This window comes from Sus scrofa, chromosome 17 (assembly GCF_000003025.6).
Source record: "Sus scrofa isolate TJ Tabasco breed Duroc chromosome 17, Sscrofa11.1, whole genome shotgun sequence".
NCBI lineage: Eukaryota > Metazoa > Chordata > Mammalia > Artiodactyla > Suidae > Sus > Sus scrofa.
The window spans coordinates 30,767,966-30,795,935 of NC_010459.5; the positions used below are offsets into that span (position 1 = coordinate 30,767,966).

The 27,970-nt window shown below is 51.3% G+C and overlaps 1 protein-coding gene across 1 annotated transcript; it reads right to left on the reverse strand.

Annotated features, from left to right (window-relative positions):
- Positions 520-27,037, reverse strand: APMAP (adipocyte plasma membrane associated protein). The gene is made up of 9 exons (XM_001927087.7): positions 26,879-27,037; positions 16,734-16,850; positions 12,497-12,612; positions 7,931-8,023; positions 6,596-6,712; positions 5,252-5,426; positions 4,629-4,763; positions 4,038-4,230; positions 520-2,455 (listed from the first exon to the last, which is right to left on the reverse strand). Exons 1-9 carry the CDS (start codon positions 26,968-26,970, stop codon positions 2,246-2,248), a joined length of 1,248 nt encoding a protein of 415 aa, XP_001927122.3. The 5' UTR covers positions 26,971-27,037; the 3' UTR covers positions 520-2,245.

Consider the following 27,970-nt stretch of genomic DNA (forward strand, 5'->3'; position numbering starts at 1 on the left):
GGTCTCCACCTGACCAAAAGCAGTCAATCCCAACAGACAGCCTGCCCTGAGTGTTCCAGAGCTGCCCACAGGCTCACCCTGCTCTCCGGCCATGCAGACTCCGGACCCTGCTCCATACTTCACCCAGCTACCCTGGGCTGCAGATGGGCCAGGCTCTGAGGAATGCCCGCCACCCAGGGTCCCACCGGCAGGGCTTAGCCCCGCTGCTGCCCAGCCTCAGGGCACTGGGCACCACTGGTCTGACCCCCAGGCTGGGCGGCTGCCTGCCTCCTCGCCCCCCAGCCCCTTCAGATGACCTGCTGTGGGCCACCTGTGCCCTGGGCAGGCCCTTCTCAGTCCTCGATTTCCCCATAAGATGTGGCCACACCTCCTTGCATCATATAAAGGTCAGCGCAGAGGAGACCTCAAAACTGCAGAGGACACTGCTGAGGACAAACCCTCGCGGGGGACCTCTGTCCTAGGAAAGGCAGCAACTGAGCTCAGACGGCGCTTTTGTAATAGACGATGACGTGCACACAGTGAGGGAGTCACCTGATTTAATTTTAAGAGCAAATACAGTAATTCACATGAGAACAAACACACTTTGCATTTACAACAAAAGCATATCATGTACTTAAGCCTGATGAGGCTGTATTTTGCACCTCGCCGTGACAAATTACTAGATAAAACACAGGAAATGACACTGAGACAGAAAACCAACATCTGAGTCAAAAAGACTCCTTTGCTGGAAACTGTGAAAAGCTGCCAGCTTCTCTGCACTGAGAACCAGCCCTGGGGTCCCAACCAAGAGGAGGTGTTCAGGGTCGGCGCCTAGGCCACATGTTTATGGCAGAGGGTCAGGCTCCACCTTGCTGCTCCTACACTCGAGGCACGGAGTTCACCACTAGGCAGCATTTCCTAAGACATCACGTAAACAACACTAAGTGGACAGGTCACGTCACAACAACGAAGCCAGTCTGACTGCCCTACACTGCTGTGAGTAAAGCTGGCAACTCAGGACAAGCCCCATCAGATCCCAACTCTCTTCCCCTAAAACGGGGGTGGTGGTGGGGGTGGAGCTGTGAGCACAAGACACAGATGGTTCAGGTCTCACCAGGACTGGCAGCTCTCCCTGACATTTAATGTCACCCCTATATAAAATACTATCTTTTCAGATTACAGAGACAACTCCAGAGTTACAAGCCCTGCTGTGTTCTCATTAAGTACCCAGGAAAGGAGCAGCAGATGTCAGCCCTACTTTGCAGGCTGGAAAACAGGAGAGCAGTGTCGTGCAACTGAACCAGTGAGGGTGGCAGGCTGGGGGGGGGGGGCTGCCGAGCAAATCTAAACACAATCCCAGCAGAACAGCCCTCACGACACACAGAGGAGCCAGATCTCACAGTTAAAGTAGATTAAAGCAGAGAAGCCCAACAACACTATCAAAGAGACGAATCCCCAGGGAAATCCATTTAATTATCACAGTCACATGGGTCACCCAACACCCGGGACACATGCGGACAGCATGAGGATGCAGAGCAGCATCAGGCGTGTGACACAGGAGCGGACAGGACACCGACACTGCACTGTTCACGCCTGGCTTGGGGGTGAGGAGCCAGGTTTGTAAACAGGAATCCCCACACCCCTGCCCTGTGCCTGCCTTTAATCCTGTCCTCGGACCCATGCAGCAGGCCATGCACAGAGAGACCGGTGAGTCCTGAGCTGCTGGAATCACATGCTCATCCCCCACACAAGCCTCGGCCTGGTCTTCAAAGGCTGGCGGGGACTTGGGCAGGGAGGGTGCCGGGCAGGCAGGAAGTGGAGCCCAAGAGGGATACCCAGGGCCCAGGCCAGGACTCGGGACTCTAGGGAACATAGCAGTGCCATTTGCACCCCCATACCCCACCTGCAGCCTCACATACGCTTGTGCTGAGCGCCCCCAATCCTCCTGGGCCCCCGCCACCCAGAGATGATACCACCCCTTTAACAGCAAGATGCAGAAGCTGACAGGACAGACCAGCAGCAAAATCCAGCCTCCGGCCAACCCCCACTGCTCTCCCCCCACCCCAAACCTGGGGCCGGCTAAGCACACCAAGTCCCGGGTCCAAGAAAACCACAGTACTAGGGAGGTGTCTGAAAGCACATGGCTCGACATGGTCGCATCTTCCCCATGGGAGACACTTGGCCAAACCCAGGCGAGGGTGACCAGTGGGGTCATAGGCAGGAGGGTGTGTCCACGCACCTCCTGGCCCCCGTGGCACCCAGGGTCTTACGCATCCTGGAGGCGGAGTCTGCAGAGGAAGGGGGCCCTGAAGGAGCCCAGGTACAGATGCCCGTCGTGCTCATGCGCCTCGCTCACGTAGGCAGCCACCTGACCATCGGGGTCATGCAGGCTCCTGCGGAAAGCCCCACTGTCACTGAGCTCCAGGACGAGGCTGTGCCGACGCACAAACTTCACCACTGTCTCCTGGCTCAACAGCTGCAAGGAAAGCAGAGTGAGAGGCGGGGGGTAAGCGGCCATAGCCTGAGCAGATTGGACCTTGGGCCCGCGGGGAGCCCACAGGCCAGGCACCTTGGGTTTCGTCACCCACTGCATACACGCCACCCACCTGGCTCTGCTCCTTCTCCTGGCTGCTGGGCCACAGCCACGCCAGCAGCCCTCCTGCAGGCTGCTCCACATGGCGGTGTGGGTGCCTCTTTAAAAGGTCAGCCCCCACCCCCAAACAATTCAGTTGAGAAGTGGCTTGTGGGGCCAAGCACGGCAGATATGTGGAGGGCTGGCCCAGACCAGGGAGAAGGTGTGAGTCGGGGGAGAGGAGGGGTTTTTCTGCTGAGAAAGAGAGGGGCTAAGGCTCCAAGGTAGGGGACAGGGTCCTGCAGTGCAGGGGCCTGGCCCAACCTGGGGGCCTTGAGGGGAAAGGCAGACCCCTGCCCATGGCGGGGAGGAAAGAGGACCAGCGTGAGTGCCGGCGCCCTAGCCAGGGCCACGTGATGGGGGACAATGGTGACCGAATGGGACACTTGAGGCATCTGATCAAACAGGTATGAAGGGAACAGGACTCGGGCTTCTCACCGTCACAGAAAAAGCACAAACACGGAAGGTAAAGGAACTGGCATAAACCCTGTGGTAATGGACTGGAAGCAGAGATACCAGCCTCACTTAACAATTTCAGTTTAAACAAACGGACTAAGATACATAAACGTAGCTGTAAAGTCTGCACACAAACACATTCCCCAGCTCTGCCAAGCCCCACAGCAAGCACTCAGTAAAGTCCCCTTCCCGAAGGAACCAGGCTCCCTGGAGAAACAGCTGATCCCGGAGGACGGGACGGGAATGGGGAAAGGACAAGGGATCCAGGAAGCAGGACCCACTCCAGAAGGACAGAGACACATGCAAAGGTCACGGGGCCACATGGAAGGGGCTCCCACTGGCCATGGCCAGACAATGTGAACATCGAAACAAGTGATCATGGTAACAGGTTATAACCACTGATAAAAGACACCCTGGGATCATACCACGGCTATAGAAGCCTCCCCACAAAATACCTGGTACCTACAAACAGTAAAGAGTGACTTCACGGCAGGGGCCTGGCAGCCACTACTGATGAGGTGATGTATGCTGCAGAGACAGGTGACACCAGGCACCTCCCGACAGGACGCACTGAGGGCACGGGAGACACACAGCCTGAACCTGACCCGAGAACCACCAGGCGGGCCCACACAGGGACCCTCTGCAGCAGAGCTGACCTTGACCCCGAAGGCATGTCACTGCTGCGGCTCAGGTTCAGTCCCTGGCCAGGGAACTCTCACATGCCACAGGTGCAGCCAAAAGACATACATATACATCCAGACAAGGAAACCAGAAGAAAAAAAGGAATCAAAGGGCTCAACTGTTTAAACTGACATTTCAGACCTAAGAATAAACCATGTTTTAAAGAAGTCACGAAAAGTACTAAATATCACAAGCAGAACTAGACTTTTTAGAGTTTTCAAAAAGGTCCAAAAAACCCATAATTAGACGCATTTTCATTTTGTTTTTTGAACTCAGTTTTCATAGTTACCTTAAAAATCATCCTTTTAAGATAAGGTCTCTGGGACAGGAAGTCCAACATGGAAAACCCAGGGTTGGGGCGGATGGTGGACATGCCCACCCAGTACCCCCCGGAACTGCTGGCTCGGATGTTGTCAGGGAATCCAGGCAAATTCTCCACGAACAGGTCGGCCCCTCCCTTCATCAGGCCAGACACGTAGAACCTGAAAAGTTCACCCAAGCAGGCGATGAGCAGCAGTCCCTCAGCTGATGCAAAAACCTCAGCTGAGCACCACATCTGTCTTAGACATCAATGTAAACATGTCCATCACGAACAGGGCACAGCTGCTTCAAGAGGCCCCGGGACCCTGGGACCCTGGACCCTGGGCCCGGGAGAAGCAGATGCAGGAGGCAGGCAGAGCCGGGCCCATGGCAGAGAGAGGGGCTGGGAGTGCGGGAAGCACAGTAAGCGCTCAGTGAAGACGCACCAGGCCCGCGCCGCTCAAGAAGGCCGGGGCAGGGACAAGGAAGATGACTATCATCATCACAGGACCTGCTGGGTCCCAGACCCTGCAGCCCATATCTCCTGCCCACGGCTCCAGGGACACGTCAGCTCAGGTACCTCCGGATCCTCGCCATGGTCGTCTCTGCCACCAGGACAAAGTCCTCCGCAGGAGAGAGCTGCACCCCGTTGGGGAACTGCAAGTGGTCCAGCAAAACCTTCACCTCCTTGGTTTCGGTGTCATACTCCAGCAGGCTGTGGGTACCAAGGGTACAGGGTCACGCAGTGCGTCCAGCCCTGCTGAGCTGGAGCTCTGCTCCTGCCTGGGCCCTCAGGCCAGGGCCTGTGGAGGGACTTGGCCTCCCCAAAAGGGGCAGGGCCCCCGTCCTGTCCAGGACAGACCTAGGCACCCTCGTCCGCATGAGCCCTCGGTCAATTCTCCTCTGACCTGGGAGCTGGCTCAGCACCAGGGAGGCCCCTGTGGCTCCAGCCTGGCAGGAGGCCCCTTCAGAGGCTGTGAGCTCTCCCCCAGGTCCCTCACAGAGAGCCTGGCCCATTTTAGTTTCATTTCTCCAAAGAGAAAGTGAGAACATCTTGCTGTTTTGTTGTGTCCACCACCTGTTTCAGAAGATCCTCCCTTACAAGCCGAACACTCTGCTCAGACACACCCCGCAATTCCTGGACGTACGGCACCCTGCCTGCCAACAGCCTCCCTGAGCAGAAGGCCAGGAAGGAACACTCACCGCCCGTCATCTGTCCCCTCCATGACCAGAAGCAGGTAATCTCGTCTCTGCCATTTGCTGCTAGAATCTGTAAAATAAATCTTCCTCCCATCCCGAGTGACTGTCAGATCGTTCACGAAGGACAACTTCCTCCCCTCGATGGGTGTCTCCGAGGACAGCAGCAGTTTTACTTCACCTGGGGGGTGGGGGGGAAGGACAGAAGGAAGAAGGGGAGACTTGCTTTGAACATGCATCTCAACAGTTGCAAAATATTAATCAGCCTGATTGATTTTAAAGGAAAAAAACCAAAGGACCTTCTCCACAGCCTGTCAGGAGATAAGTACCTTCCTCTAGTACAAATCAGTGTTTTCCCTTCTATCATCCATCAGGTGACTGACTTTTTTATTGTTGGTTTTTTGGGGGGTTTTTTTGGTCATTTTAGGGCCCCACCCGAGGCCAGGGATTGAACCTGCATCCTCAGCCAGATTCATTTCCGCTGAGCCACGACGGGAACTCCCTGACTTGACCTTTTTAGACGCGCTCCATTAATGGCAGAATCCTCCCTCTAAGGATAAGGAGCTTCTCCTTCATCAAGACCAACTGACTCAAAAATCTGTTAAGTCTTAAATTAAAAAGGAAATTTTCTTTTGCCTGAGAGAAATAGAAACGTGCCCCTCATCTGCTTTTAAATAAAGAAGCAGGAATAGTAGATCTTTTTAGACTGTAGCTCAAACACTCATGGGGCGCTCAGCTCTCCTCACTGCGATCCCACAAGAACGACCCCACGAGGCAGGCACTCCTGTCACCCACCCCACGGATGAGGACAGTGCGCACAGAGAGGAGAATTGGCACAGTCACACAGCCAGCACCCGGCAGAGGGGCCACCCCACCCACGACAACACCCCTCCCACTCTCGAACCTCCCACTGAAGCGCACACGGCAAATAGCACAGCGCTGGCCAAGGTGCCTCCTGACGGGTGGGGAGAGAAAGAGGAGAAGGAGCGGGAGGAAAGGAAGGAAAGGAGAAGACAGAAAGCAAGCAGGAGACTAGGCGCAGAGACACAGAGAAGCACAGATAGGAAGAGGAGCCCAGCATCCTCAAAATGAGTCCTCTTGCGACATGGTGGCTCAGACAAAAGGCCAGGGGAGGGGAGGGTGGGGGCCGGAGGCGGCAGGAGTGAGGGCCACGCAGCATGAAGCGCGGGCTAGAGGCCGCAGGCAGTGTTGTTAGCACCAGCAGTGAGCCAGAAGCATCAGTCTCCAATAGTCAGGACTGAACAAATTCTACTAAATCCACTTGTAAATAAAGGCACATATTGTCTAAAAGATCTGAAATCACAGAAGGAAGCAAGTTACTGTCACTACGTTTCCAGGGATTTACTTCAAACAGCCCTTTGTATGCATCAGCCACGAGAAGGGTGCCGTTGGGCCCCGCCCGGATGCCCAGGGGTCTCCCACAAGCAGGCTCGTCCTCTCGGGTTTCTGGGGAAACAGGGACAGAAAACTGTGGCTGGTCCAGGATCCTGCCTGTGCCCCCTCAGTGTCCACACGCCTCATCTACCCCATCCTAAACTGCATTGGGCTGCAGAAAAGAAAAAGGACCCACGGCATCTGAGACAGACTCGGCCCCGCAAGTCCTAAGGCCACGGCCCAGCGGGCCCAGAGGAACCACCCTGCACACAACTTGCAGCCGAGGGTCAGGGTCACATCAGCCTCCCGAGACTCAGACGGTCACTCAGGGACATTAGCAGATCAGGCCCTACTCCAGAATTCTCCAGAGCCTCAGGAGTGGGGTGTAAGCCCAGCAGCTGGACCTGAATGCTGGGCCCGTCCAGTGGCAGAGCAGGTCCCTCCTCCCGTCACAAAGGGAAAGCCACCACTTTACTCCAGAGACATTCTCCTGCTCTCCTACCGACACCTGTGGCAGAGCATACTTACTGCTTGGTACTCAATGCAGGGTGCTTGCTGCTGAGTGCCCTCTGAAGGGTACTTACTGCTGAGTGCTCACAGCAGGGTGCTCACTGAAGGGTGATTACTACAGGGTATTCACTGCAGGGTACTCACTGCAGGGCATGCACTGCAGAGGCACTTAGGGCCAAGTATGGAGTGGAAAAAAGCAGGTTAAATACCCAGATGTAGAGTATGATTCCATCACATAAAACCATGTGTGGGTGCGAGTATCCATGAACAGAAACAGGTCAGAAAAAGAAGACTCAGGTGGATTTTCACCTTCTTCTTCATGCTGTCCACATTTTCACCATAAAAATAAATCGTTTTTACAAAAACATTCTAGTTCTTAAAAAAGGGTAACTGATAAGTCTGTGGGCTGCCAGTTTTTAAACAGTGAGTTTCTAAAACCTGAGTGACCCAAGGGTATTTTCACTCTGGATGAATGGCTGAGGGTCCCAAGGGACTAACACGTGACCACATTTCAGCACCTGAGGGACAAAGCTGGCATCTCAAGTAGTGGTCCTGCAGACATAGGCCTCTGTGAGGTGGGGTGTGGGGTATATGGCCCAGCAGGGCCACGCTACAGCCCGGGGGGGTACTGCGACCAATGAGGGGTGGCAAATGAGGGGTTCTGGTGACGCCCAGGCCAGGTGGCCAGGCTCTCGGAGGACCTGACCTCTGGGCAACGCAATTCCTCCAGCACCTTCCCAAGTGGCTGGAGGAGATGCAGGTGCGGGGTCATGGACTTACTGCACGGGCCGGAGCCAAACCGGGCGATGGTCTCTACTTCACCATTTTCAAGTTTGACGACCCGGCCATCTGCTGTGCCAGTAAACAGCACATCTGTTTAAAGACAGGAAGGAACAGGGTGTTACTGGGTCAGCCTGGGAACTGTGCCCACACCAACTTCTCCAAAGAGACTGCCAGTCTGTGCTTTTTATCTCCAGAGAGGAAAGATGGTTCCAAAAATGAAGGCAGGTGGTGTCTAGGGACCAAAGTCATAACATGGGGCAATAACCCTGTGTGGAGGAGGGGAAACCACGTGGGCTTGACCCTGATGCTGGATCCAAGGCCACAGCAGACACCACTCAGGGGTAAAAACAGAATTTTCTACCCTCTGAGGAGCGGGACCCTCAGGCTGACGCTCAGCATCCAGGCTGTTCATGTCTGCCTCATGTCACATCTGCCTCTGAAGCCACTTATACCCAACCAAAGGGGAAGAACTACTAGGAAGACCCTCAGTGTAAAACTAAAGAAGATCAAGTGCTCACTTCAGAGGCATGTCCACCAGAACTGGAACCATGCAGTGGATAGCTTGGCCCTGGGCAAAGGTGATGGGCAAATTCATGAAATGCCCTCTGTTTTTAAATGTATACTGCAAACTCTAGGGCCACCACTACAAGATTTTAAAATAAGTATAACTGATATGCTAAGAAAGGGGAGAAAACAGAATCATATAAAATGCTCAACTGAAACTACAAATCAGGAGTTCCCGTTGTGGCTCAGCGGGTTAAGAACCAGACACAGGGAGTTCCCATTGTGGCAAAGTGGAAATGAACTGGACTGGTATCCATGAGGATGCAGGTTCGATCCCTGGCCTTGCTCAGTGGGTTAAGGACCCAGTGCTGCTGTGAGCTGTGGTGTAGGTCACAGACGTGACTCAGATCCCACATTGCTGTGGCTGTGGTGTAGGCTGGCAGCTGCAGCTCCAGTTCAACCCCTAGCTTGGGAACTTCCATATGCCACAGGTGCAGCCCTAAAAAGCCGAAAAAACCCTACAGTTAATAGCATACTTAATGCTGAAAATTAGATGCTTTCTCACTAAGTAACAAAGGATGTCTACTCTCACTGCTCCTTTATAATACAAAGTTCCAGCTAATAGAGTAAGACCAGAAAAGGACATAAAGGGAATACTTATTAGAAGCGAAGAACTAAAACTATCTTTGCTTATAGAAGACATGATTATCTGTGGAGAGAATCCTAAAGAATCAACAACAAAAAACTCCTAGAACTAGTAAGCAATCACAGCAACACTGCAGGATACAAAGATAATATACAAAAGTCAGTTTCCTATACACCAGAAATGAACAAGTGAAATTTGAAATTATAATCAGAATACACCAGCATCCAAAAGAAGGAAATATAACAAAATATGTACAAGGCCTAGGTGAGGAAAACCACGAAACTCTGATGACAGAAATCAAAGAACGAAATAAAGAGAGGGACAGTCCATGAACACGGATTGGAAGTTTCAACACTGTCAGGAGGTCACTTCTTCCTGACTGATTTATAGCTTCGAAGCAATCCTAATCACAACCCCAGCAGCTATGGTGCAAATAGCCACAAATGATTCTCATGTTTATATGAAGATGCAAAAGACCCAAAAGAACCAACATATTTTTTAAGAACAAAGTTAGAAGACAGACACTGCCTGACCCTGAGACTTCATGAAAAGGTGCAATCATCAAGGCCCTGCAGGAAAAGCAAAAGGAAAGACAAATGAATGGAGTAGAACAGAGCCCAGAAACAGATCCACATACACACACACAACCCCGCTCTGACAAAGAGGCAAAGGCAACACGATGAGTGCCTTTGCCCCTCTGCACTCTTCGACAAAGTGCTGGAATAACTGGACATCCGCATGCAAAAAACAAACCTAGAGACAGACACCCTTCACAAAATTAACTCTAAATGGGTCACAGACCTAAATGTAAAATGCAAAACTACGAAACTTCTACATGATAAAAAAGGAGAAAATTTAGTTGACTTTGGGTGTGGTGATGACATTTTAAATACACCACCAAAGACATGACCCATGAAAGAACTGATAAGCAACACTTCATTAAACCTAAACACTTCTGCTCTGAAAAAGACACCATCTAGTGAACAAGAAAAGCCAGACTGAGAGAAGACATTTGCAAGAGACACATCTGATAAAAGATTGTTATCCAAAATATACAAAGAACTGTTAAAACTCAACAATAAGAAAATTAACAATCTAATTTTAAAAATTGCCCAAAGACTGCAGAAGATACAAAGATGGCAAATAAGTCCACGAAAAGATGTTCTATGTGTCATCAGGGAAACGCAAATTAAAACAGCCATGACATACCTCTTCCTACCTATTAAAACGACAAAATCTAGAACACTCGCAACACCAGATACAGGGAGGATGTGGAACAACAGGAACTCTCCTCCAGTGCTGACGGGAATTCAAAACAGGGCAGCCACTTTGGAAGACAGTTTGGTGGTTTCTTAGAAAACTAAACATAGTCTTATTACAAGATCCAGAAATTGTGCTCTTTGGTATTTACCCAAACAAGCTGAAAATATAAGCCCAAAAAATAACTTGCACATAGATGTTTATAGCAGGTTTATTTATATTTCCAAATCTTAGAAGCAACTAAAATATCCTCCAGTAGATGAATGGAAAAACATACTCGATACATCCAAACAATGGAATATTATTCGGCAATAAAAAGGAAAGAGGTACGAAACCATGAAAAGACATGGAGGAACCTCAGACGCACATCAGTGAGTGAAAGAAGTAAGTCTGAAGAAGCTACACACTGTATGATTCCAACTCTAAAACATTTGGAAAAGGCAAAACTATGGAGACAGAAAACAGATCAGTGGTTGCCAGGGGCTGGGGGCAGAGAGGGATGAAGAGATGGAGCACAGGGGATTTCGGGCAGCAGAAATTCTCTGTAAGACACTATAATGATGGATTCATGTCATTAAACATTTGTCCAACCACAGCACGTCCACACCACGAGGGAACCCTAAGGCAGACTATGGACTCGGGTGACCACGTGGCAGTAGAGGTCATCAACTATAACAAATGCACCACCTGGTGGGGGATGTTGATGGCAGGCCAGCAGTGCCTTCCCCTCAGTTTTGCTGTGAACCCAAAACTGCTCTACAACATCAAGTTTATTAAAAAAAAAAAAAAATTAAAAGGACATTAATGGGTGCCTCCTCCCTTGTCAGCAGCAGGGTGTCTGGGGCCTTCGTGGGATTCATACCTGCAGAAATGTCACAAAGATAAGCAGCTCCTTTAAGAGAGAAAGGGGAGGCGTAATGACAGAGTAAGATGAGGCAGCAGGCCAAGTGGAAAAGACAAGAAAAGCATTCTCTGAGAGAGTGGGAAAAAAAAAAAAAAAAAAGTCACTTGAACTCCTCGAAGTTCCAGCTTTAAATATCAATACTGGATTTTTTAACCCAAAATACCAGATTTGTGCTATTAATAAACATCGATGTCTTTTAAAGAGAAATATGCATCTCTATCACTACATGCCCACCCTTCTTGAGTGATTCTGACTCTGCCAGGCAGACAGCAACAGCCAACTACAGAAATGCCCAGCACAAGGGTAGACAAAGCTGGGCTAGGGAAGGGAGGCACAGCCTGAGGGGCCTTCAGGGCAAAGCAGAAGCACCAGCACATGGCCACACATGCCCACAACTGCTGCACTTGGAGGCCCACGTAGATAGCAGGGAAATCCTCATGCCACTTTAGCAATTTTTCATTAATTCTACCTGTTGATTCCTAGGCTTAATTCTCATCCTAACAGAAAAGGCCTGTTGCAGGTTGCTACAGACTCAGGAATTAGAACCACACCATTATTCTGGTTGTTAGGTTTGGGCAAGAGTGAAGCAGATGGTTACCTTTAAGTGTACCCACCAAAGTGAGCTTTAAAAACAAAAGTAGAGGAGTTTCCGTTGTGGCTTAGCAGTAACGAACCCAATGAGTATCCATGAGGATGCCAGTTTGATCCCTGGCCTCGCTCGATGGGTTAAGGACCCAGTGTTGCCATGAGCTGTGGTGTATGTCACAGACTCAGCTCAGATCCCACAATGCTGTGGCTGTGGTGTAGGCCAGCAGCTGCAGCTCCAATTCGACCCCTAGCCTGGGAACCTCCATGTGCCGTGGGTGCAGCTCTAGGAACACACACACACACAAAAATAGCAATACTGAGAATGGGTCCTGTTGTTTTCAAAAGTGAGATCTACAGAAAAACAATCCACCCCAGGAAATAACATCGTGTCCAGCGACATCCACCATGATGAGCTAAACATCAACACGCACATTTTCCCTTTCTCCTCTCACTCGAAAGGGTCTGACGATTTGAGCAGAAGACAGTGCTTCACAGACATGAACTCAACACCACCCAGCATAAAAGTCCTGCAACTTGGAGAGGCGAGAGGCCCCCATGGGCACCTGCTGGACATGCACCTGCTCATCACAACCAGGAAGCACACTGCCTCCCGCCACCCACCCCAGGCAGCAGACGACGCCTCGTCCAGGCCTCTACTTACCCCCGATATTTGCTATGGACTCTGGCCCAATGAGCTGATTTTCAAACAGCCTTTCCGCCTCTCGTAACTTCGTATTTGGTTGCAGGACACCAAGCAAGAGAGGGGGTTCTTTGAGGCTGTAAAATAATGCAATTACAGGAATTTGTCTGTAAAAATACAGGACAAAAGCATTAACCAAGGACCTACACGAGTAACTCCCTGTTCTTTGGTTAAGCTGGCACATTCCAGTAACATCCTCTGTGGCTAGAAGCACAAGCTAAGAAAAAAACTTTCTAGGATATCAGGAAAAGTCCCAGCACAAATTAGAACTGAAAACATAAATGTGGCTGGTGGAAAACTGAGGTGTTCTCCTGACTCCGCCCCACTGGCCAACCCCCCTCATCTCCACCCCCAACCCCAATCACACAGCCTGGCGCTCCTTCCCCTCTGGCCACCCAGCTGGCCAAGTCCAACTGAGATGGAGGAGTGGCATCCACACTTCACAGTGACAGTCCTGCCTCCTGCCCCGCTGAGGACAGAAGATAGCTGGGCCTGGCATCACTGCCCAAGCAGCCCATCACCCGCACAGGCACACACTGCCTCCCTCCTGTCACCATCTGTCACTCGCCTGGCTCCCTCTGTGGCCTGGACCCCTCCCCTCATGCAGAAGTGGCTCCACAAGCTCCGCCCTCTCAGTCCACAGGCAAGTACGCAGCTTTTCACAGCCCATCACCAAATTCTGCGGATGCCGCCTGCCAGTCAGGTCTTCTGCTGACACCCTGGTCCAAGCCACCATCTTCCCTCCCCACCTCCCCTTATCCCTACAGCCTGCCCTCAACCCAGCAGCCCCTGAGCCCTGTGAAACAGACCACAGCAGCCACCTCCCAGAGCCAAGGCCCCCAGGAGCCAAGGTCCTCCGCCCCCACCCCCTTTACTCGGCACTCCCCGTTGGTCCTGTGGGCACCTGGCATCTCCCACCCTAAGTCCACTGTTCCTCCTGGTCACCTTCTCAGTGAGGCCTACACCGAGCATCCAATCTAACATTCATACTACCCCCAAAAACCCAGATTTCGTTTATAGCACTTTTCAGCTCCTCACCCTTGCGTTATCTGCCTGTCCCCACAGGAACACCCAGGTCAGGGATGTGTCTGTGTTTTTCACTGTTGTATAAGGAACACCAAGCACACATGAGGCTCCCAGTGAGCCCTGTGGGAGGGAGGGGGGAGGCAGGAGGAAGGGAAGGGGAGGGAAGGATGGGGAGGGGGAGAGTACCAGAGGGGGAGAACCTAGGTGGGGGTTGGCGGTGTGGGAGAAGCGCAAAGCTCGTCGCTGCCTGCAGCCCCTGTTCAGACCCAGCACAACTCCCAATTACGGCTTTCTCCCTGCTTTTCAAAAGCACTCTCTTGGTTTAACTAAGGAGCTTTATTTCCAAAGGGGGAGAGCAGAACCATGACCTGCCACACACCTGGGCTCAAGTCTGCCCAGGGAGGTCACACCTCCAGAGGCACAAGGATATGTGGAGACAGAACCACAGACAAGCACAAAGTCGGAGGAGGAGGCTCTCCAAGCTTCAAGCCTCCCCTCCACGCGTGGACACCACCTGCTCCCTGCCCCCAGGAGTCCTCAGGGAACTTCCCCAAGGGGCCTGAGCAATCTCCGTGGGGACAAGAGAAAACTCACAGAAAACGCAAAGGATGGGCAGCAAGGGCCACAGGGACCATGCAGCCAGCGACTCCTGTTCCTGTTACCTCGTGCTGACTCATTCACCTTAATCGTGAGGCTCCTGCTCAGTGTCCAACTTCATCCTGTTTCTCCCCATGGTCCTACCTGATCAGGACCATTCCTTACTCTCCCTTCTGAGATCGGACCTATGCAATGTCCCTGCCGACTGTCAGCTGTGAACGCTACACAATGTGCGGTGAGGACACAGACCGTGGTCAGCGGTCACTACGGCCTCCACCCCACCCCTGTGGAGGACTCAGCTTCCATCCAGAAAGGAACAGAAATGTTATTTTTCATTAAAGGATAGGACTTTTGTCATGTTTAAAACATATTTTTCAGTTAATGTAAAATTTAACATAAAAAACAAAGTAGGGTTTTAAAGATGAGATTCTGTGGCTGTGATCTTTTAAACCAACAGGAACAGTAATTCCTCTAGCAGCTGAAAGCTATTACCACTACTGTCAAAAGTATGCATTTTATTACTAGGGTGAGACCAGAAAACTCGAAGATAATAAATAATAGCAACAGAGCTCTATGGTCATCAGGGATGCAAGGAGCAAATAAAAACACAAAAATGAAACTCCCAGAGGGGACCTGCACGGGAGAGGACAGTGCCCCTGCCCCCCTTCAGGGGAGACCTGCAGGGAAGGCGACAGTGCCCCCACCCCAAGGCAAGGAGAGAGACCGGGACCCTCAGAAATGCTCAGGAAGCCCTTTGACCCGACCCCTCCACACAGGTGGAAGGCACAGGCGGACACCCCCTGCACGAGGACCACTGAGCCGATGTGCACTTCCTTCACTCGGGCCAACCACGTGCCCACACTTCCGCACTCCCACCTCTCCGTGTGCGAAGTGCGCCCTGACTGACCCAGACAACACCCTCCAGGAACCAGGATGTCATGTGTGTCATGTCTACCCGTCTCCCATCTCCCTGACAAGGGAAAGGAGGCCCTGTGCACGGCAGGGTCTGGCAAAGTCAGCGACCTTCCTGGTGACTCTGCTTCCCTAAGCACTGCCACCAACTGCACAGCAACACACCCAGGGAGGCGGCCCCTGTCCCACATGACCCTGGTCTGTCTGTCTGTCCTGAGTCCTCAGATCTCCTGGAGGCAGACCCCCACCCCCAGCACCTCCAGCATCTGGACTGCATGTCTTGCCCCATGCCAGGTCCCCCTTCCTTGCTCCTTCTGCTCTGAGCAGTTTTAAAGAGGCCCTTTTCACTCTAGTCATCAGCTCGTTTCCCCAACCTCACCTCACCGTCCCCACCCTGCCTGCCAGCCCTCTGCCTTGCCCTGGTTTGGGGGCCAGTCATTCCCTAAATGTGAGCCCAGGAGAGGCACCATCAGCCACGCTGGCAGCTCTGGTTTCTCCTCCCCGGACGCAAAGACTTCAGACAGGGCGCTCGCGCACGCGCGCGCGCACACACACACACACACACACCCGACCTGGCCCCCCTCCAGTCTGTCAGGACTGCACACCTATCCCCTACCCCCCTGAATCCCATCACCACTCTTCCCACAGGAAATCACCTCTGCCAAGATCAAAGGTCATCAGTCACAGGAGCTCCAGCCCTTCCCCCATAGAAGCTGGGGCCTCTCCTCTCCCCAAAGCCAGCTCCCAGCCCAGGTTTTGATCCCCAGCTGTGGACACAATCCACACTCCCGCCCGGCCATCGGATTATCCAAAAAGGCTGGCAGTCTCTATCTGGGGTGGACTGGGCCACTCGTGTCTACACCCTGAGGCAGTTGCAAGAGCTCCCCACACCGTGTCACAGGAGCCCCTTGGAGAGGTCACCCAACACCCCACCCACTATGAAGCCTCAACCTGCACTCACCAAACACCACCATGTCACTCAGCTCTACCTGTTCTGTTCCCTCTGTGCTGAGACGTTCCCTTCTGTCTGAGGTCATTAAGCCTCGGATGGACTACTGCACAGTAAACTTCAGGCAGCTTCACCAGCCTGGGAGGTTTCGGGGGGAAATAGGAACTTACTGAACCAGCCTGCACAGTCCTCGATGCCGTAAATGTCACCCCAAGAGGAACCTGGCTCTGTGTAACTATAACTACAAGGCAATACACTCACAGGACCCTGAGGTACACACCATTTTTTCACGTTATTACCCACAGATCCCACAGATGAAGGACCGCTTAGGAAAAAATGAACAGCAACTACAAGGCTTATCAAAAAATCAGTTACTGATAAAACTTAAGGCAACTGAAACGTAACCTTCATGCTTTTGCCACTTCAAATGAATTCACCTTAATCATCTCTAATGCTCAAGCTTCTCTCGTCTGGGCTGCTTCTGGGTTTTGGCTTTGGTTTGTACAGTTTGGTTTTTGAAACAGTAACATGGATAATACCAGGCACATATTGTGTAACATTTAATTCAACACAAAACAGAGGAGGGACTAAAGAAATCACAAATCTCATTTCTCATGATAGTATACCCTTTCAGGCCACACTGGTTTATGACTGAGAAGCTGTCTCGGTGCATTTATTTTATCTAATCAGGCCGCCCCCTGCCGAATAGCTCACCTGAGTGGCTGCGGGTCTATGGGGGAGTCCAGCAGCAGCATGGCTCCGAGCAGGGGGAGGACGAGGGACACGGCCAGCATCAGGAACGTGGCACGGAACACTCTGCCGCTAAAGGAGCTGTGGAGACAAAGCACATGGAGGCCCCGCAGGCTGAAGGCCTGGCCATCGCCCTGGCCAAAGGGCAGCCCGCTTGCTAGGACAGTAAACACCGCCGTGCTCTTTTGTTAACCCGTCTGGGACACCTTCTCAGTTGTAGCCATGTCTCAGTCCCGGAGCAGAGGCTGAAAGTGGGAGAACCCACAGACTCAAGGGCAGAGATGGGACAGAGCACGGGCCACAGGAAGATGGAGTCAAAGCGGCAGCACTCACCACCTGGTGCCCCCTGAGGGCTTTGGTGTGTGGCTAAAGAGGCAAATCCACGAAAGGGGTGGAAGCAGACGTCCTGCACGTGTCCAGCCCCCAGCCACTGTGGGCTTCACACCTCCAAGAGCTCCAAGGGAAGCCCCCTCTGTCCCCAGACCAAAGGACAGAGATGGACAGTGGACCTACAGTCACAGCTCCAGGCCGTCACTGCAAAGGCTGCAAGGAGCCCTGTTAGCATCCCATGACCCTGAGCCAAGCATGGGGACAGGTGACTGACAGGGACTGCCATCTCCTGCAAACAACCCCGTGTACACCCATTCGCCCCTGGGCCTGGGGGCCTGTGAAGCCTCCTGCTTAGAAACAAACTGCACAGGATCGCTAGTTGCACTATGAGTATTCAAACTCCCTCAACACTTGAAATCGAGTTAACTTGTATCAAATTAAGATCATGAACTCCAGTGGAGAATCTTTCTAACAAAAAAGTTGAGTAGAAAAAAAAAAAAAAAGGACTCACACCTAACAAACCAACTTGACTTAAGGAAATGTTTCATTTGACTTTTGACAATATGCTCTCTACGTAGAATGCAGAATATGGGGGCCTGGGCGCCAGCCCCAGCTTTCCCACCCATAGCCACGCCCCCTCAGGCGAGCCCTTGCACCCAGAATCCACAGCTCCCCATGGCTCCCCACTCCCCAGGGCTTGGGGCAGTGTAATCTCAAAAGCCCTGCCTAGTTCTGAACGGCATAATAAATAAATAAAGCAGAAAATAAATCATTCTGCTTCTACTGGGGGTAGGTGGAAATCAAAGAGAGTGGCCCCTTTAAGACACATGGACAGCACACTGGAGTGCTTGAATCCTGCCCCTCGTTTGTGGGAGGAAAAGACCATCCCCAGAGCTGCCAGGAGGATGGGGTGCTGCTTTAACAAAGTCCGAAAAACGTGGGAACAGCTCCAGCATCAAGCTGTGGGTGGAGGAGAAAAGAATTTTGAGGAGCAGGATAGAAAGGTCTAGATTTCCTTGAACTGACTATTGTTGGCATTATGGATGGTGTAGATTCTGCTGGCAAGGGCTCAGGACAAAACGAGGACAAACTGTCACATGGAAGGCACTGCTGGAGAGGCCTCAGGAGGGCACCAGGCCAAGGACCGGAACTGGGGGAGAGCAGACCTTGTCTCGGGGCGGCCAAGAGCTGGGCAGGGCTATGTCCTGCAGGGAGGGGACAACACTTCTGTGCCTGATGAGCCCAGATACTGCCAAGCAGAACCTTCACACACAGGGCACAGAGCTGACATTTGACACTCCCCCTCTGCTAATGAGGATCCCGTCTTGTGCCTAGTCCCTTTTTTTTTTTTTTTTTTTTTTTTGTCTTTTTGCCATTTCTTGGGCCGCTCCCGCGGCATATGGAGGTTCCCAGGCTAGGGGTCAATCGGAGCTGTAGCCACCGGCCTACGCCAGAGCCACAGCAACGCCAGATCCAAGCCGCGTCTGCAACCTACACCACAGCTCACGGCAACGCCAGATCGTTAACCCACTGAGCAAGGGCAGGGACCGAACCCGCAACCTCATGGTTCCTAGTCGGATTCGTTAACCACTGCGCCACGACGGGAACTCCCTATTCCCCTTCTAATAACCTCTGGTGAGTCTGTTCCCAGCCCCCTCCTCACACGGGGCTAAGGACATGGGCTCTGTAGGCAAGAGGCCCATCACTGGGAAAGCAGGTGGTCCAGGTGCCCAGGCCCAGTGGAGAGACGAAGGCTCCAGCAGAGGACAGGCAGCCCCCACCTGTCTCCAAACCCCAGGGCCACGCAGCCTCCTTCTTTTTTTTTTTTTTTTTAATTAATTTATTTTTTTTTCCCACTGTACAGCAAGGGGATCAAGTTATCCTTACATGTATACATTTTTCCCCCACCATTTGTTCTGTTTCAATATGAGTATCTAGACAGTTCTCAATGCTACTCAGTAGGATCTCCTTGCAAATCTATTCTAAGTTGTGTCTGATAAGCTCAAGCTCCTGATCCCTCCCACTCCCTCCCTCTCCCATCCCGGCAGCCACAAGTCTATTTTCCAAGTCCATGATTTTCTTTTCTATGGAGATGTTCATTTGTGCTGGATTGTGCTTAGATTCCAGTTATAAGTGATATCATATGGTATCTGTCTTTGTCTTTCTGACTCATTTCACTCAGTATGAAATTCTCTAGTTCCATCCATGTTGCTGCAAATGGCATTATGTCATTCTTTTTTATGGCTGAGTAGTATTCCATTGTGTATATATACCACTCTTCCGAATCCAATCATTTGTCAATGAACATTTGGGTTGTTTCCATGTCCTGGCTATTGTGGATAGATAGTGCTGCAATGAACATGCGGGTGCATGTGTCTCTTTTAAGTAGAGTTTTGTCCAGATATATACCCAAGAGTGGGATTGCGGGGTCATATGGAAGTTCTATGTATAGATTTCTAAGGTATCTCCAAACTGTTCTCCATAGTGGCTGTACCAGTTTCCATTCCCACCAACAGTGCAGGAGGGTTCCCTTTTCTCCACAGCCCCTCCAGCACTTGCTATTTGTGGACTTATTAATGATGGCCATTCTGACTGGTGTGAGGTGGTATCTCATGGTAGTTTTGATTTGCATTTCTCTTATAATCAGCGATGTTGAGCATTTTTTCATGTGTTTGTTGGCCATCTGTATATCTTCCTTGGAGAACAGTCTATTCAGGTCTTTTGCCCATTTTTCCATTGGTTGATTGGCTTTTTTGCTGTTGAGTTATATAAGTTGCTTATATATTCTAGAGATTAAGCCCTTGTCCATTGCATCATTTGACACTATTTTCTCCCATTCTGTAAGTTGTCTTTTTGGTTTCCTTTGCTGTGCAAAAGCTTTTCAGTCTGATTAGGTCCCATGGGTTTATTTTTGCTCTTATTTCTATTGTTTTGGGAGACTGACCTGAGAAAATATTCATGATGTTTATGTCAGAGAGTGTTTTGCCTATGTTCTCTTCTAGGAGTTTGATGGTGTCCTGTCGTATATTTGAGTCTTTCAGCCATTTGGAGTTGATTTTTGTGCATGGTGTGAGGGTGTGTTCTACTTTCATTGCTTTGCATGCAGCTGTCCAGGTTTCCCAGCACTGCTTGCTGAATAGACTTTCTTTTTCCCATTTTATGTTCTTGCCTCCCTTGTCAAAGATTAATTGACCATAGGTGTCAGGGTTTATTTCTGGGTTCTCTATTCTGTTTCACTGGTCTGTCTGTTTTGATACCAGTACCACGCTGTTTTGATGACTGTGGCTTTGTAGTATTTCTTGAAGTCTGGGAGAGTTATGCCTCCTGCTTGGTTTTTGTTTCTCAGGATTGCTTTGGCGATTCTGGGTCTTTTGTGGTTCCATATAAATGTTTGGATTGTTTGTTCTAGTTCTGTGAAAAATGTCATGGGTAATTTGATAGGGATTGCATTGAATCTGTAGACTGCTTTGGGTAGTATGGCCATTTTTACAATATTGATTTTTCCAATCCATGAACATGGAATATCTTTCCATTTCTTTACATCTTCTTTGATTTCTTTGATTAAAGTTTTATAGTTCTCAGCATATAGGTCCTTTACCTCCTTGGTCAGGTGTATTCTGAGGTATTTGATTTTGTGAGGTGCAATTTTAATAGGTATTATATTTTTGTATTCCTGTTCTAATATTTCATTGCTGGTATACAGAAATGCGACTGACTTCTGAATGTTAATCTTATAGCCTGCTACTTTGCTGAATTTATTAATCAGTTCAAGTAGTTTTTGGGTTGAGTCCTTAGGGTTTTCTATGTATAGTATCATGTCGTCTGTGCACAGTGACAGTTTTATCTCTTCCTATATGGATACCTTTTATTTCTTCTGTTTGTCTAATTGCTGTGGCTAGGACTTCCAAAACTATGCTGAATAGCAGTGGTGAGAGTGGCAGCCTCCTTCTAACGCAACTGACTCAGGTGGCCAGGGTAAAAGAACGGAGAACATGATGAGCACACATGGCACAGACCAGCTGTGACCAGACGGGACTGCAGGCAAGAACAGCCTGGAGGTCTGCAGGGAGCAAGGGCCCAGAAGAGGGTGATGGCGATGACAGTGAAGGACAGGCAGAATGGCGTCATTCTGCTCAACAAGGGAAGTGGGCAAGGGCACCCGGCCACTGCCCGGAAGGACTAGACCGAGGGCCGAGTCTGATCTGAAGTCACCCAGGACAGGACGGGAGAGGGCGCCCGGACCTGGAGCCCTCAGAGTCTTCCAGCCAGCACCGCGGTGTGGCCTGTGTGCTGCAGTGGGCAGGCACCTGCCCCCTTCTCGCTCAGTACCACAAATGCCACCCACTCGCTCATCTCAACAGACATGTGGGCGAGAGTGGAGATGGGAGTGGTTACTTACCGGAAACAAGGTGTTACAGAAAAAATTGTGAAACCAGAGAGTTTCACAATATTAACATCACTGTTCACTCTGAGTGGTTAATTTTGTGTTTTGTGAATTTTACCTCAGAAAATGTTAACAGTGACAAAAAGGTTCTTAACTTAGACTACAGTGAGGGCTGTAAATCTCTCTGAATATAGTAAAACCCCTGAATTGGACATTCTAAACTGGCGAATGATGGTGTGGGAGTGACCTCTCAACAAAGATGTCAAAAAAAGAAAACAAAGCCAGTGACCAACTCCGCAAACCTGTCTGGAGGTGGGAAAGCATCACCCAGGACTTCCTTAGGTGCCATCTGTCACCATGGAAACAGCAGGAGATGTTTGCAGGGCACAGGGCAGGAAGGGCTGGGTCCTGTGCTCCTTCTAAAAGCAAAGTCCCCAAGAGCAGGCTACAAAACACTGCACGAACCCTTCCATAGGGCCCAACAAAGGACAGGTGTCCTTCAAGGGGGCTGATGTGACCCCCTTCCCCCAGGATAGGTGCAGCCCCTCAAGGGAAGCCACCTGGTGCAATCTCAGCAGCAAAAACAGGGACAGTGGCCAAAGCACCCCTTCACCTTTCCCTGCCCAATATGACTGCGCATGAAACAGCTCCCTCCTGACCTTCTCAGACCCCTGCACTGTGACCTGCTCTCCCATACCCCGCACATCTGTAAGTCTCCCTGAGCAACCTGATTCAGAGCTCCCAGCAGCCTCTTGAGGAGCTGGTTGCTCCTTCCCACAACGGTGAGACCGAGGAGTCCAGCCAAGACAGAAAGCGCCTGCGTACAGCTGGAAAGGCAACCAGAACTCGGGCAAGGACCTGTGTCCACGTGGTCCATCCTTGACGGGGACCCAGCCAGCACCCCTTATGATCAGAGCACAAAGAGCTAGAGGGGAATCTGGAGGCCACCCAGGGGGCTATAAACAAGGCCTGAGAGTCTGGCAGGTTCAAGCTCCCAGTTGTTCCTGACCTGCAGCTGGATGGCTGCACATCACCAGCCTGAGGCAACCCCCTCCTCTGGGAAAGAAGTTAGTCCATCACATCTGGCTAGTGCCAGCCAGCCCCAAGTTCTGTACAGTGTCAAGTTTTAGAAAGGGCTCACACAGAAGAGCCAAAGACGTGTAGGGCTGTTTACTTTCTCATTGCAGGTGACCCATCAGCTCAAAAGGCTCATCAGCACCCAACTCCAATTTTACATATCCAATTACTTTAAAAATAGTCCAAAAAGGAGTTCCCTTGTGGCACAACAGAAATGCATCTGACTAGCATCCACAAGGATGCGGCTTCCATCCCTGGCCTCTCTCAGTGGGTTAAGGATCCAGCACTGCAGTGAGCTGTTGTTGCAAATGTGGCTCTGATCCCACATTGCTGTGGATGTGGTGTAGGACGGCAGCTGTAGCTCCCATTTGACCCCTAGCCTGGGAATTTCCACATGCTGCAGGTGCAGCCCTAAAAAGAACAACAACCAAAAAATAGCCCAAACAAGCAAATGTTCAGCCATTTAGAGCCTGCCTGCTTTGTACACTCCGTAAATCTCACTGCACAGCTGCTACCCCTCACCCACACACAGTTAACCACCTCCACAGGTGCAGGCAGGCCTCTGGGAGCAGGGTCAAGTTCCCGCCCTCCACATGTCCTAGTCCAGACAAGCCCTGGCCAGGCAGTGACACCCATGGAGAAGGTGCAGCAGGGCCGAGCAGAGGATGGGTGGCTCCAAGTGACGAGCCGGGAGAAACCCCTGGCCAAGGAAACAAAGGACTCAAGCTCTGGCTCAGGACTGAAGAGCACGGGCTTTTAGCCCCTCCTAACCCCCACGCAGAAGGCTAAGGCAGTAAGTAAGGGGAAGCTGCCAGAACAGACCCCTGGGCCCTAAGGGTGGCCCACAGGGGCTGCAGCACAGGGTACGTCCCATCCCCAACCCCACAGGGACCTCAGCGCTGGGCCCGGGAGCACAGCACCCTTGACCTCTCACCTCTCCTCACTGAGCCGACCCCTAGCCTTTGAGAACACCCCAGAGGGTGGGGCTGTAGAACATTCTGGTTGTTTCAGCCCTTGTCAGAGTCCCCATAAAATGTGGGGCCCAGGACTCAAGGCAAACCATAAACTGTCACTAAATAAAATGGCTTCAGTTGCCAAAACTGAAAAATAGAGGACTTTCCATAAAAACCTGGGTTTCCAGCTTCTCTTGAAAAGTTGTGAGCTCCAGCCCCAAGGCTTCAGGGCGACTTGTCCACAGCCCTCGGACCAGCTGCTGGAAGAACCAGGGCCGTGCTCCCCTGGCATCTGAGCCAGTACACAGGTCCTCATAGTGCATGCTCCAGACACACTTATTTCAGCCCAAGGTTCATAACTTTTTGGCAGGCCCACCTCCCTGGCAGCTCCTGCAATTCAGAGTCAACTACAATTCTGTCCCTCCTCCACGTCACTCAAACAGCAGGCCCTCCATTTATCATAACCATTTTCAGTGCCTAAGAGCTGAAAGTGCTCATCCTACTCTCTTGCCCAATCTATGCTGACACATCCCGAAAGACCAGCAATCGCCCTCCCAGGGGCCACTAGGAAACCAACTGCTTTGCCCAACCTCTACACCTGCATTTGAAACTTCCTACGGCCTCCAAAGCAAGAGAGCGAGCACAGTGATGCAACAGGACTGCCTACTGTTAGCTCAGCCACAAATGAGGAAATCCTGGGACTGCACCAGCCAAATGTGAAGGGCCTCGAGTCAAGGACTCAAATCCTGCCCAACAGGCTCTGGGAGGTCAAAAAAGACCTGCAACTTTCACTGAAAATCTGCTACGCCCAAATCCACAGAACAGAATCCCAGGTGCCAAGGTGATTCTGGGAGCCTGAGGGTCACACAAAACAGCCCTGTCCTTTCAAGTGACTGCACCATACATTTGTTCGCTTTTCATATTCCTTTAAACTGGGGCTCCTACGTTGTAGGCATCTTTGCTTCAGCACCGAAAACAAATTTAAAACAAGGTAAAACAGCAATCTGAAAACACACACACAGGAAAAGTGCTGAGAAAACTCCAGATTGCTGGCTCCTCACAACCTGGTGAATTGACAGCCCCAGCTGTTTTTCCACACTGCCTCCCTTACACCTCAGTCTTAAAGAGGAAAAAGGAAAACAGACCTAAAAGATTTTTAATTAGACTAAAATCCTTTAGAGGTTTATTGAAAAAGCAGAGATAAGTTTTCAACTCTTCACTCCTAAGTAGTTACATATGGATATTAAACAGCTGTTCTCTCTTCCAAAACAAAAGGGTTACAATCACTCTGTCAATAAAGTTTCTAAACCATGTGGGGAAACTGATGCCAGATAACTCATGACAAGCCTGCACTGAGGTAAGAACACTCAGCGCATCTACAAGCCACAATGAATGAAAGCTTACAGCTCAGCTACAGAAACTCAAGAGCTCTGGCATAAAATCTTATTTCCAAAGCACAGTTTTAAAAATAGGCTTCCCATTGTCCAGCTGCCAATTCTGTCCTTCTTTCATTTTTTCATGTCTCTTGTGACTTGATTCTTCTGTAACTTTACAGAAATCGTGTCACAACCTCACCAGTAAAACAGAGCTAAGACCACCTTTCATGCCAAGAGTCAGGAGACTGAGCAAGGTATCGCTAGGTGTCCCTTCCACTAAAACTACTGCCCTGCTTCTGTTAACACCCTTCCAGGCTTGCTTCATTCTGTTTAGCGGGTCAAGTTTACTCTATAGTTATCCTGTTTCTACTTCCTCCAGATTCTTCTACTTTCCCACCATACACAAAGCCCTCCTGTCAGGGTGAACCCTCAACTTTCAAGGTAATTAAGATGACAAACAGATGAACTCCTAGAAACCTCCACAAAGGAAATTAAAATTGAATCACTGAATGATAAAAATAAGGGGGAAAAAACCAAAGAATTACAATATAAATCTAAGAAGGAAGCTGGATAACAAGATCTCTCTTTGAGAGAGACTGTTACAAAGACACAGACTAGGATCAAAGAAGAGAAAAAACAAAACACAGGAAAGCCAAGAAAATGTCTTAAATAAATAGTGCAGAAGGCCCCCAGGGAAAGACCAGCAGCAGGTGAGAACTTAGGACTAACCCTGCCATTGAGGAAGAAATCCCCACAGAGAAAGTGAAAAACAAGTGAATTAACTCTGCTCCTTGCCCTGAGGCCTGGAGCACCCCACACACACACACCCCAAAACAGGTCTCCTCCGGTGCTCTCTGCCCTGCAGGTCCCAACAGACAGGCTTGGGCCAGCTGTTCCCGACTCCTGGGTACTAGAGTATGGCAATGTCCTGTTTGAAGTCTCTGGAGCACAGCACTGCCAGTCCATGCATGTTTGTTTTAAAGGCTCCTCAGTTATCAGCAGATGATTTCACAACACCCACAGTCAAAAGAGTGACCAATTTGTCCTGGTTTGCCCGGGGTTGGCACTGAAAGTTCTACATCCTTAAAACCTCTGAGTCCAAGGCAAACTGGGATGGCTGGTCCTCCTACAGTAAGGACTGTACGTGGAGCCTATTTCCAACCCTTCCTCTGGCCCCAGGACTCATATTACTGAAAAATCCTGTCAATGGCATTTCTAGAGCCAACACTCCTCTCTGCTATGGTGCTCCTTCAAACGTGTTCATCTTATTATCGTCAGTGAATAAATTCAGTCTTCCTTGGCAAAAACTGTCCTGCATTCAGTATACACCACCCCCAGTGGCACCTCAGAAAATACTGCCAATAGTTCTAATAACATGTAAGTCAATCAGTTCCACCCTTTAAATTCGGTCTATGTGGGCCCTCTTGCCCCTTAAAAAAAAAAAAAAAAAAAAAAAAAATTCAAAGTTACCACACTCAGGGCACGAAGCTAAAAAGAGAATTTTAATACTTTCCAAGGCTTAGGCTTCAGTTTTTAACTAACAAAGCAAAGCACATTTAAACTCCGGAAGGCTGGGAGAAGAAGAGGAGGCCAAAGGCCAGGGATTTCTTGTATTAGGCACCGATACTACAGCGCCCTCGGCATCTCCGACCCTACTGGGAAAACGTGCAAGGCTGGACTCTCACAGAAACTGTCCACACGTCCCCTCTGCTCGCGGCTCTTTCTGAAGACGCGGCGAGAAAGGCAGGTGCGGAAGCCGTTCTCCGCGGCCCCGGGCGGCTCCGCGGGCGTCCCTGAGGGAAAGTGCAACCGGGCCGGGGGCAAGGGGGCCCGGGGGCTGGGCAGTGACGCGGCGACCGGCCGAAAGGCCGCAGGTGCACGCGCGGCAGGAACCCGCTTCCTCCCTTGAAGAGAGGCAGCCAGGGATTAAGCGAGGCGTTCGCCACGGTCGCTGCCTCGGAGTCAGGCCCCGCTCCGAGCCCAGCCTACCTGCCGTCCTTGGCCTCTGGGGCCCGGCCGTCATCCGTGACCACCTGCGGCCGCAGGGGCCGGCGCTGCCGCAGCCCATCCGCCTCGCTCATGGTACCAGTGGGACTGCTACCCGAGGGCCGCGCCGCCCGCCTCCTACCCGGCGCACGGAAGTGACGCAGAAGGCCCCACCTCCCCAGGAGAGCGCGGAAGTGACGAGAGTCCAGCCCCTTCCGGCCGCCAGGGCGGGCGCGGCTGCGAGGCACTTCCCGGCAAGTTTGCTCCCGCACACTTTGCAGCCAGCGGCCTTTGGGGCCAGGGCAGCCGTGTTCTCGACCCCCCGGCCCTTCACGTCCTGTCCGACCGCGGCGCGGTGCCCACGCCGGCAGAAGGGACGTGGCCCCACTAGGGGGCTGTTTCGAACCGATGGGGTTACGGGAAAAGGGCCGCCGCCCATGTTCGCCTTTGTGACTGTCAAGCCTACGTTCGACAGTTTGTACGCGTGTGGACGGAGCTGTCTCCGGATAAGTGGACAGAGCCCAGGGCCGTGCACCCGACGGGCCCCCGAGCTCCTCCGAGAAGATCCAGGTCGTCGTGGACAGCTGTGGGGTTTGATGAGCCCTTGGCCGAAGAGGCCATCGGGCTTGTGAGGGCGTCCAGCAGTGACAGAGCTGAAGGTGGGTGGGTTCGGGAAGACACGGGAGGAGGCTTTCTCGGCAGGGAAACCGGGTCATATTACTGTACACCGTCTCCAAAGAAGGTGCTGCAAGTGAAGCCCTGAGAGTCGACTTCTGTGCTGCGCTGGAAGGCGTCCCAGGCGAGCATGCCACGGCCTTTCTGGATGCTGGAGAGCATTGGACTCCCACCTCACTGCCTGCCCCGGCTGGGGGAATGAGGCGTCCCTGTGAAAAGCAGCCACTACTCTTCGGGATCTGGCCCCTTCCTGCCCTGAACTCGGGATTCAGACACTCAGGATTGCTTGCTATTGATAATTCTATGCCTCCCTGGCTTTGTCCACCTTACTCTTTGTGGCAATGCTTTCTGTAACAGCTCTGCTTGGCCAAAACTTTTTATCTCTCAGAATCCACTTTATTTGCTGAAAATCCTTCCCCT

Bases quoted from the DNA above. Each gene is read 5' to 3' on its own strand.
- APMAP (XM_001927087.7), bottom strand. From the start codon at position 26,970: ATGAGCGAGGCGGATGGGCTGCGGCAGCGCCGGCCCCTGCGGCCGCAG. The intron at 16,851-26,878 runs GTAGGCTGGGCT...TTGTCTCCACAG, and splicing joins CCAGAGGCCAAGGACGGCAG to CTCCTTTAGCGGCAGAGTGT. The intron at 4,231-4,628 runs GTACCTGAGCTG...TGAACTTTTCAG, and splicing joins ACCATGGCGAGGATCCGGAG to GTTCTACGTGTCTGGCCTGA.